The sequence below is a fragment of the Scyliorhinus canicula genome, chromosome 25 (genome assembly GCF_902713615.1).
Source record: "Scyliorhinus canicula chromosome 25, sScyCan1.1, whole genome shotgun sequence".
Taxonomy (NCBI): domain Eukaryota; kingdom Metazoa; phylum Chordata; class Chondrichthyes; order Carcharhiniformes; family Scyliorhinidae; genus Scyliorhinus; species Scyliorhinus canicula.
This window is the reverse complement of record NC_052170.1, coordinates 22787493-22799791: the sequence shown is the minus strand read 5'-3', so window position 1 is coordinate 22799791 and position 12299 is coordinate 22787493. Positions and strand designations below refer to the sequence as shown.

General features: G+C 44.8%; 1 protein-coding gene across 1 annotated transcript; it reads right to left on the bottom strand.

The window, feature by feature from the left end:
* Nucleotides 1-1493: 1493 nt before the first annotated feature.
* Nucleotides 1494-12086, bottom strand: LOC119957016 (probable G-protein coupled receptor 139). Its single transcript, XM_038784600.1, has 2 exons — nt 11293-12086; nt 1494-2392 (listed from the first exon to the last, which is right to left on the bottom strand). The coding sequence occupies exons 1-2, from the start codon at nt 11471-11473 to the stop codon at nt 1494-1496; spliced, it is 1080 nt and encodes a 359-aa protein (XP_038640528.1). The 5' UTR covers nt 11474-12086.
* Between the last annotated feature and the right edge of the window lie 213 nt (nt 12087-12299).

Sequence of the window (12299 nt, the reverse complement as noted above, 5' to 3'; positions counted from 1 at the left end):
AAAGATCACTACCGTCCCTGCTTCCACCACCTCCTCCGGCAGAGAGTTCCAGGCACCCACTACCCTCTGTGCAAAAACCTTGGCCTCGAACATCTCCTCTAAACCTTGCCCCTCGCACCTTAAACCTATGCCCCCTAGTAGTTGACCCATCCAGCATGGGAAAAAGCATCTGACTATCCACTCTCTCAGTGCCCCTCATAATTTTGTAGACCTTTATCAGGTCGCCCCTAATCCTCCGTCGTTCCAGTGAGAACAAATCGAGTTTATTCAACCTCATAGCTAATGCCCTCCATACCAGGCAACATCCTGGTAAATCTCTTCTGCACCCTCTCTGAAGCTTCCACATGCTTCTGGTAGTGTGACGAGACGATCAGAATTGAACACTATACTCCAAGTGTGGCCTAACTCAGGTTCTATACAGCTACAAAATGCTTGACAAGTTTTATACTCAATGCGTCGGCCAATGAATGCAATCATGCCGTATGCCTTCTTGACTACCTTCTCCACCTGTGTTGCCCCTTTCAGTGACCTGTGGATCTGTACACCTAGATCTCTCTGACTATCAATGCTCTTGAGGGTTCTACCACTCACTGTATATTCCCTACTGCATTAGATCTTCCAAAGTGCATTACCCCACATTTGTCCAGATTAAACTCCATCTCTCCGCCCAAGTCTCCAAACAATCTAAATACTGCTGTATCCTCTGACAGTCCTCATCACTATCCTCAATTCCACCAACCTTTGTGTCGTCTGCAAACTTACTAATCAGACCAGTTACATTTTCCTTCAAATCAAGACAAATTGAACAATGGCAGTGGAATGTTTTGTCGAGATGGCTGTTTCAGTACTGTCAGTGTGAGGGATTGGATTATGGAAATACACAATAAATAATGGAAATGGAGTGTTGTGAGGAGTTGGGTGCTTCTGACAATCGTTGGTGACAGATATGGATGCAGAACAGACATAATGACAATGCCAGTGGAATTCTGTGAACCTGTGGATGCTTCCAGATGCTGTGAGTGCAACGTGAGGGATCTTTATGCTGAATAGACGCACATAACAATGACAGTGGACCACTGTGACGAGTTGTGAATTTAGTGGGAGCGCTTTGAATGATGAAAAATTGGGAAAGAGTTATCTTCGATGGTGGGTTTACATTTCCATTGAGTCTGTGGAAATATCTTGATGGGAGGACATTATATGCGCAATGTTATGATGTCGTACAATCAGTATGATACAGGCAATACTGTCAATGGCAGGAATGTCACGTTTTTTCAAGCATTGTGAGGTCATTGCCGCTGCCAATGGGACGAGAGAGGATTTTCTAGCTGGAAATAGGAAATAAATAGATAACTTATTTATACTCTCAATAATTGAGTTCTTCTTATGGATGATTGGATAAAGTTATAATTTAGTACATTCTTCAACTGCTCTCTGAAATGTGAAATAAGAATAGAAAATTCTGGAAACTCTCAGTAAATAAGTTATTCTCATTATTTAATGAATTTAATAAATTGAGCGAAGGGATACTTAAGCACATTTTTCAAATGCTCTCTGAACAGGGTCTGTGTCATGGCGTAAATTGCAGTGTTTGTGCAGCAACTCAGTAGCTGGAGCATAAAGCCCAATTCCATAACAATCCAATCTAAATCAATCAACTCAAACCCTAAATAATCCATTCGAATCCATATAGAATAAACCATTAACGTTGACCATAACAGGATGAAATTAGCCGAGATAACAAAGAGTAGGATAATCGATTTCCTTCGACTCTCCATTTCTGGATCTTTGAGACTCTCTCCGCTGCTCTGATCCAGAAGTCGCTTGCGGGCTCTGCTAGTCACTAAAATGTGTCGGATGGTGAAAACATTGAGCAGCAGAATCAGTAAAAATGGAACACACGGAGTTAGGATGTTGTGTAGAAACTCAATTGTCACCCAGAACGGATTTAACACAGCATCAACTGCGTATCCACAAAACCAGGGGAAGTTCTCGAGCCAATACCATCCTGTTAACATAAAATACCAGAACAAGTTCTTTAAACTGCCGAGCACAGTCACTGTTCCCAAAACAACAGCCGCCGTTTTCTCAGTACAATATTTACTTTTCAGCTTTGGACAACAAATAGCGACAAAACGATCAAAGGTGAAAGTGACAGTGAACCAAACAGAACAGTCAGTGGCTGCATAAAGCAGGACGGCGTGGATATTACACACGCGAACAGAAAATAGGAAGCGGAAGTATTCTCGATAAACAATCGGAATGTGTCTCATAACCAAGTCGAATATAACAACCAGTAGATCAGCTACTGCCATGGCCACCAGGTAAAAACTGACACATTTCGAGAGACCACAGTTTTTTCTCCTCAGTATCGTAATCGTGATTAGGTTCACTGAAAGGAAGAAAGAAAAAAAAGCAGAATTAAATAATGCATCCTTTTGTGGTAGACGCTGCCATTTTAATTGATAGTTTCAAATTGGCTGCTGCATCCTGTGATATATTGTGAGGAGAGGAACCATAAATAACAAAAGGCAAGGACTGAGAACAATGGAAGGAAGTGGATATTAAATTATACAACTTTGTTCCGGGGAGGGATGGGATGCAGAAGTGTTGGTGGAGCTGAGGGGGCAATGGGGGTGCGCCAGAGGGATGAGGGAGCTGAGCGTGACAGAAAGGAACAAGAGTGTTTCACCAGCAGTGGAGAGATGTATCAAAATTTTGCGTTTCGTCCACCTCTCTAAGATGCATTCCTGAAGAGGAATGTCCCACCCCATCCCAAGCGCGGAATTGTTCAAGAACATGCGAAGAACAGGTGTCTTTCTAATTGATATAGCAAATGAAAAATATACATGTCAACATTGCAAAACTCGAAACGCTAAACGCAACGCTTTCTCCTGATAAATAAATTCACCAAGATAACAAAAAATATTGATAGATATATAACCTGTACTGAAGGAGGGGCTGGTTTAGCACAGTGGGCTAAACAGCTGGCTTGTAATGCGGAACAGGGCAGCAGCCCGGGTTCAATTCCCACACCGGCCTCCCCCAATGTGGTGACCAGGGGCTTTTCACAGTAACTTCTTTGAAGCCTACGTGTGACAATAAGCGATTATTATCATTATCAATAGTAGTGAAGCACATAAACAGGTCACCCCTCTGAAATTGTCAGGTACTGGTTGAAAACGTTGCAGGAGGGAAGATTTAGTCCTCTATTCTCACAGACAAAGAGCTTTCATATTTCTAGATTTTAGTCTAAATTGTGGTTTTTCCTCTATCGTTAATACACATACTCAGTCGGATAATTCATAACCTCATTGTGCTGACTGAGGGGATTTCTAAACAAGTATTTTTCTATTCGGACCACGATCTCTTCTCTCAGTATCTTCTTCTCTCAAATTAACTGACTTCTGGACAGTCATCAAAAATTTGGCAGTGAAAGAATGTTGCAAAATGTCCAATATTTCATGCTGAAGATCAAGTGTGTATTCATTTTGATCTATCTTCCTCTCCAGTGAGCATGTTGTCACTTTCAGATTGGCCATCCCTTCACATTCCCGAAGTAAACAATTTTAGAATCTCAACTCCATCCTGCCAATAGGTTGCACGGGACTATATCGTGACAATGAACCGGGTGAAAAAAGAGGGTCCGGAAGTGACAGGGAGAGCCTAAAAAAGCCAGTTTACAGTTTTGCCCGACGGTCCCACAGAGACACAAGAGCTGAACATAATGCGGGTACAGGGCTCCAGAACAGAGAAATTAAAACAAATCGTTCCTGACTGGGAATCTCTCTCTCTCTCACACACAAACACACATACACACTAAAACCATGCACGGAAAGACAAACAAACACACACACATACTCAAACTAACTGACATGGTTTTATTTTATAAATTTAGAGTACCCAATTCATTTTTTCCAATTAAGGGGCATTTTAGTGTGGTCAATCCACCGACGTAACTGACATGAACATTCATAAGACACAGCAACGCAAACGACCAAACACACATTTACAGTTATTTTAAAAAGATAGCACGGAGCAGCATGGTAGTACAGTGGTTAGCACTGTTGCTTCACAGCTCCACGGTCCCGGGTTTGATTCCCGGCTTGGGTCACTGTCGGTGTGGAGTCTGCACGTTCTCCCCGTGTCTGCGTGGGTTTCCTCCGGGTGCTCCAGTTTCCTCCCACAATCTAAAGATGTGCGGGTTAGGTGGATTGGCCATGATAAAGTGCCCTTCATGTCTAAAAATGTAAAGTGGGGGTTATTGGGTTCCGGGGATAGGGTAGATACGTGGGCTTCAGTTGGGTGCTCTTTGTAAGGGTCAGTGTAGACTCGATGGGCCGAACAGCGTCTTCTGCTCTGTAAATTCTATGATTCTATGATAAGACCATAAGACAAGGCGTAGGAGCAGAATTGGGCCACTTGGTCAATCGAGTCTGTTCCGCCATTTAATCAAGGCTTATATTTTTCTCATCCCATTCTCCTGCATTTTACCTTTTCTGCTCTGCCTGGGGGTAATTTTGTTCTCTTATTTTTGTACTCTATTTACCCTTCAGTTATTGCACTTTCCAAGCAAATGCCCTGGTTCCCAACCCCCTTCCATACGAGTTTAAATCCAACAGAGTGACTCCAGAAAACGTCCCAGCCAGGATATTGCTGCCCCTCCAGTTTAGATGCAACCCGTCCATCTTATACAGGGACCACCTTCCCTAAACGAGATCCCAATGGTCCAGAATCTGAAACCCTCCCTCCTACACCACCAGTTTAGCCATGTGTTTAGCTCCACTAACCTCTTGTTTCTAGCCTCAATGGCACGTGACAGGGAGTTATCCTGAGATTACAACCCTGCTCTTTAGCTTACTGTCCAACCCCCTGAACTCCTTGTGCCAGACCTCATCACTCTTCCTGCCTATGTGAACTACGACCTCTGGCTGTACCCCCCCCCCCACTTCTGATACACAGACATACTCAAATACACACACAGATACGTATTGAGACGTTTGAGCGCACACTTATCCAGATGGGTCATCACAGACAAGCACACGCATGTCTAAACAGAAATATTAATACCAACCCAAATACACACACACACGCTCACAGAATAGAAAACTACACACAGAATACGCACATTAGCACACAGTCATTGAAAAACTGGCACTGCATGTGTATGTTGACAAATGTTTTCTCTGCATTTCTTGAGGCCGTGACCTCAATTACTTACCTCAGAATTACTTGTCTAATTCTGTGAGAGCATGACATGTGTCTAAATGCCTGCAGCTGCACGTGTGTGAGGGATTGTGTGCCTGTGAATTTATGTGCGTGTGAGAGTGGATTATTCCCTGCATGTGTCTATGATGTTGCGTGATTTTTTGATTGTGATTCAATTGCAGTGAAAGTGGTTGCGTGCGCGTTTGGCTGTGGAGCATGTGTGGAATCGTTTGGCATCACGCCCCACATGTGTTTTGCTGTGCGTGCATAATTTGGTGCTTGTTTGTTTGTGTGCCAGTTTCAGAGAGTACAAGTGTCTGGTGTTAACCTGTGTGTGAACTTTCGTGTCTGTGTGTGTGTGTGTGTGTGTTTGATCAATCGGCAGAAATTGTCTTTGTCAGGGATGTTGTGAGAATATATGTAAGAATGTGCGTGGGGTTGTTATCCTTTGTTTATATTCCTTAGCCGGGCAGTCTGTGTGCATGTATGTGAGTGATTCTGTGGGTGATGTGCTCATTTCTCGGTTATTATCATAGAATTATCATAGAATTTACAGGGCAGAAGGAGGCCATTCGGCCCATCGAGTCTGCACCAGCTCTTGGAAAGAGCACCCTACCCAAGGTCAACACCTCCACCCTATCCCCATAACCCAGTAGCCCCACCCAACACTAAGGGCAATTTTGGACACTGAGGGCAATTTATCATGGCCAATCCACCTAACCTGCACATCTTTGGACTGTGGGCCCAACACGGATCCCTGAGGGACACCACTAGCTACTGATTGCCAACCAGAGAAACACCCATTTATCCCAACTCTTTGCTTTCTATTAATTAACCAATCCTCTATCCATGCTACTACTTTACCCTTAATGCCATGCATCTTTATCTTATGCAGCAACCTTTTGTGTGGCACCTTGTCAAAGGCTTTCTGGAAATCCAGATATACCACATCCATCGGCTCCAATAAATTTCCATTGAATCCCTACAGCGCCATTCGGCCCATCAAGTGGGTACTGACCCTCTGAAAGAGCAGATTAGCTAGGTCCACTCCCTTATCCTATCCCCACAACACAATAACACCAACTAACCGGCACATCTTTGTTCATGTTGCACCGAATGGCCTCCTTCTGCACTGTAAATTCTATGCATATACCATCCCGAGTCAGAACGTGTCTCGGAACGTGTGCTGAACGTGTCCCATGGTGCAAAGCAACGACTGTTACATCCTCAAAGTTACATTCACTTTCCGCTCGGTAAACGCCTCCCAATACAAAGACAGTTTGCACTAACCAAAACCTCCACACATTGAAACATATTTTTCTAACATGACGCTAACTATATTTTTATTCTTCCTTCTACAAAACCAACTAATTAAAACAACTTAAATCCATACCTTATATCAAGGTATGCATTCCTAAAATCTATCACTGTTTTCCTGACAAAACAGACACATTGACGCATTACAATATACTCGCACATACTCACACACAGACAAGCAGAGAAATGTGCATTGTAACTTACACACACACACAATCACAACCCCCCCCCCCATACACACACACACAATCACACACACACACAATCACACACACACAATCACAAACCCCCACACACACACACAATCACAAACCCACACACATGCACACAATCACACACACACACAATCACAAACCCCCCCACACACACACAATCACAAACCCGCACACACGCACACAATCACACACACACACACACACAATCACAAACCCCCCCACACACACACAATCACAAACCCCCCACACACACACAATCACAAACCCACACACACAATCACAAACCCACACACACGCACACAATCACACACACACAATCACAAACCCCCCCACACACGCACACAATCACACACACACACAATCACAAACCCCTCCCACACACACACAATCACAAACCCACACACACACACACAATCACACACACACACACACAATCACAAACCCCCCCACACACACACAATCACAAACCCACACACACAATCACAAACCCACACACACACACAATCGCAAACCCCCCCGCACGCACACAATCACACACACACACAATCACAAACCCACACACACGCACACAATCACACACACACACAATCACAAACCCCCCCCACACACACACACCCACAATCACAAACCCACACACACGCACACAATCACACACACACACACACAATCACAAACCCCCCCCCACACACACACAATCACAAACCCACACACACGCACACAATCACACACACACACACACACAATCACACACACACACAATCACAAACCCCCCCACACACGCACACAATCACACACACACACACAATCACAAACCCCCCCCCCCACACACACAATCACAAAACCACACACATGCACACAATCACACACACACACACACACAATCACAAACCCCCCCACACACACACACAATCACAAACCCACACACACAATCACAAACCCACACACACGCACACAATCACACACACACACACACAATCACAAACCCCCCCACACACGCACACAATCACACACACACACAATCACAAACCCCCCCCCCCACACACACAATCACACACACACACAATCACAAACCCCCCCCCCACACACACAATCACAAACCCACACACACACAATCACACGCACACACACAATCACAAACCCACACACACGGACACAATCACACACACACGCACACAATCACACACACACACACAATCACAAACCCACACACACGCACACAATCACAAACCCACACACATGCACACAATCACACACACACACACACAATCACAAACCCACACACAATCACAAACCCACACACACGCACACAATCACACACATACGCACACAATCAGACACACACACACAATCACAAACCCACACACAATGACACACACACACATGCTCACATGAGCACACACGGACTCACATTTACATTCGCTCAGAAATACGCACACATAGACGTCTCATGAAATACAGATACATACGATTTATATCAAATTGACATATGTACATACAGTACTAACACATAAACATGTGCATGTATGCAGACGCACGCATATATACACCCGTACACGCGCACAAACACTCACACACATGCACTTTCTGACAAAGGCACAAACAACCAGAAAATCATAATCACGTGAAAAAAAACTGCACACACAGACTATGTGCGATGACACATAGTCACAGAATCTCACACCCTAAGTGCATACGCAATCTCAAGCAATGCAATATAATCCACACTTACACAGAGAAATACATAGTCTCGGACACATGCAAATATACACAAAGGCAGAGAATCACACACTCACATATTCACAAGCACAGACACAACACACACACACACACAGACGTACGTGTAACGCACATACTCACTCACACACCTGCCCTTCCTGACACAAATAATATTTATCCTTCACAGACACATAGAGGCAGGCACACATTAACTCTCAAAACTGCACTCACAGGCACTCTTTGTCTTATATACATGCAAACAAGATCCAGGCACAGAACAAATCAAATCAATCCTCCACCTCCACACACACAGACACGGAATCAGAAATATATTCATTGTATCACACTGATATACACACTGACTAATACACACTTGTGCAACTACTTACAACGTAATCAAACAATTGGAAACACACAAGCACTCACTCACACAATCGCAGAAACGGGGACACAATTTCGCTCTCGCATACATATAAACAGACACATAAACATACTACAGGTACAATCACATACTGAAACTCGCAGAAATGCACAGAAATGCATGCAATGGATCTCCCTTATGCCTTGTATGGCGTCCCATTGATATGCCTGGCCAAAGAGAGACGTTCGTTATCGGGAATCCTCTGTGCAAAAATAGCATGGGATCTTGCATCTTGTTTCTCCCTGCTGAGGGAGAAAACGATCTTTTAACCTCACCAGGCAGAGATATCTCCATCACCGCGTAGATGCATCGATCAACAGCACGCTCGTGGGTCATGGACATGTCAGCGGCTCCCAAATGGAGATTCTCAGATTCATAGAAGTTCAATACAATTGTGACATTAACGGCCACTGAGAACACCGCCCTCACGTCGGTACGAGGTTCCAATTCGCGGTGAATGGCACACAGATTCTCTGGCCACCTTCTTGTTGAATCACCTCTCACTCTGCATCTGTGTTCAGTATGGGCTGGTAAAGTATTATTGCAAAGCCTGGGGTAGTTCACAGAAACTTTCCAAACTTTCCAATTCGAAAAGTAAGCCAGAAGCCTCTCAGCTTAGCAGTTAGATGTCTAGCCCATTTTGAATGACACTAGATGGGGGTTCACCTTGTTGCTTAAGGCGTGCTAAGCTGAGCATGATTAACACGGGCGTTCGGTGGCTATGCACAGACCATGTTTCAGACACACGTGTTCAAAGCTGCTTTTCCATCATGGAAAGCCAAGGTGGGAGGTGCCACTAACGGAGCCGCCAGGCATTCATGTTTTTTCAACTGTCACACTAAGAAGTCACAACATGGAACACAAAACCAAATCCAGGATAAGATATAAAGGGGAATGGATTAATTTTATACACAGAATTAAATACATAATTAACCGGTGGACAATTCGCGGGAACATGGAAAAACGTAATTTGAATAATTTGAAGGGTGACACAAAATAGGAGTGTTAATATTCACCCATTGTCTGCTGGGTTCAAACATCCACTGAATTCACAATCAAACACTGTCTCGCATTGCCAGCAGAAGGGCGTTGCACCAACATGTTATCTACACATGAAGGGGAACTGCATTACCCACACTGGCAGTGGCAGGGTGCGGCTCATACTATTTCTGTTACCTTACCATCGCCCCATTTCATCAGTGAAATGCAACGTCAAGTACTGACCCTGAGGCAGTGGCGGCGGGGGTCGGGGTGAATATAGATCTGACCAATGGGCGTAATATGTTCACACATGGACAGCAGGATTTTGCAAACGCTGTGCTTGTGAAATTTTCCAAACAGGGAGGCTGGTCAGAAGAGAATCGGTGTCCCATGTGGTGAAGAAAATAGCTTCTGCCTCAATCACTTACTTGCAAAGAAATGACACTTATCTGTCACATGGTGTACTGGTCAATCCGTAAATCCGTAACAACAAGGAAGCATGCACAAATCCATCTCTGCAAATTATTGGAATAGTTTCAATTAAAACGCAGATGATGGATTGTACAGACGATGGTGATCAGAGGATGGTATACTGGAGGAAATTGAAGGCACAATTGGGATGGAAAGAACATAGAACATAGAACAGTACAGCACAGAACAGGCCCTTCGGCCCTCGATGTTGTGCCGAGCAATGATCACCCTACTCAAACCCAGGTATCCACCCTATACCCGTAACCCAACAACCCCCCCTTAACCTTACTTCTTAGGACACTACGGGCAATTTAGCATGGCCAATCCACCTAACCCGCACATCTTTGGACTGTGGGAGGAAACCGGAGCACCCGGAGGAAACCCACGCACACACGGGGAGGACGTGCAGACTCCGCACAGACAGTGACCCAGCCGGGAATCGAATCTGGGACCCTGGAGCTGTGAAGCATTTATGCTAACCACCATGCTACCGTGCTGCCCCCCCCCCCCATGCTACCGTGCTGCCCCCCCCCCCCCCCCATGCTACCGTGCTGCCCCCATGTGGGTTCAATGTGGGTTCAATGTGACAGCGAAGGTTGAAACTCTGCGTCAAACACAGAGATTGGTCCGATCTCGAATGGGATCTGTGGATACTGCACTGTTTTTCTGAATGCAACCGAAGACAACGTCATCCAATGTTCCCATAGGCAAAGAACAGGGAGATTAACAATAAAATGAGAAGTGCAGGCAGAATGGCTGAATATAGAGATGTCTCGGCAATCCCACCATGTATCGAGGAGACAGTGAGTTATTAAAACATTTAACAGCGTTTGTCGAGTTAATAACTGGTCGCAGAGACTAAACAGAAACAAAATCACTCAACGAACAGGGCAGAGTAAATGCAAAAACAGTAATGCAGTTAAACATGTAATCTGAAATTAAAGACGGGACAGGGAGACTTACCAGGAATGCCAGCAATAGCGAGGATTGGATAGTAAACGCTTTGAAAAATGTAAAGAGCGTATCTGATCCGAACAAATGATGTTATCCACCAATAATCTGCAGTCAGCCCGTCAATCCACTCGGACAAACTCCTCTCCGGTATTGGAACATTTAAAGATATTTTTCTCAGGTTGTTTTCCATTGTTCTAATATTCCAATCTCGCTCGCAGATTCTGATCTGTCCTCTCCTTCGCTCTGGAACCTCTGCCAGATGTTAGCTCCCGCTGACACGATGGGATAAGACAATAACACGAATCGCTTTTCATAGAGCAGGAAGGACCTCCAGTGACACATTTAGGGTCCATGGGGAATGATATTAACCACAGTCACTGAACACACAGGGCCAGTTAACCCCTTCCAATCCAACATTTTTTAAATAGCACGTTAAGTGGAACATTTGCTCGGTCTGGTCGGGATGCCTCAGGGTCTCTGAGAGTTGCAAATGTTGGAGGCTCTGACCATATTGGAGGGTCTGATCACATGGGAGGGTCTGATCATATGCGAGGGTCAGACACTAAAACAGTCCAGTAATACATGCAGCAAGACCTGGGCAATATCTAAGCTTGGGCTGACAAGTGGCAAATAACTCCCACACCAACATGAAATTCTCCCCGTGACATTCAATGGCATAGCCGTTGCTAAATCTCCCGCTGTCTACATTCTGGGGGTTACCATTGACAAGTCATATTAACACCGTGAATATCAGATCATCAGCATGGTCTGATGCAATGGCAGGGCAGGTACGTGAGCCTACTTCTGCTCCTAATCCCTATGTTGCTGTGTAGCAGGGCTAAAGGTTAAAAATCCGAGCACTAACTCCAAAATGCACCGTAGGAACTCACCAGCGACCCTTAGCCATCAACTCCAAACCTACCACCATAACAATATCGATGGATAATGGCAGCAGATACTTGGAAACAACTCCGCACTCTGCATCCTGAACTTGTAACATATCGCCGCTCCCTCAC

Bases quoted from the DNA above. Each gene is read 5' to 3' on its own strand.
- LOC119957016 (XM_038784600.1), bottom strand. From the start codon at position 11,473: ATGGAAAACAACCTGAGAAAAATATCTTTAAATGTTCCAATACCGGAG. The intron at 2,393-11,292 runs GTAAGTCTCCCT...TCTTCCTTTCAG, and splicing joins CGCTATTGCTGGCATTCCTG to TGAACCTAATCACGATTACG.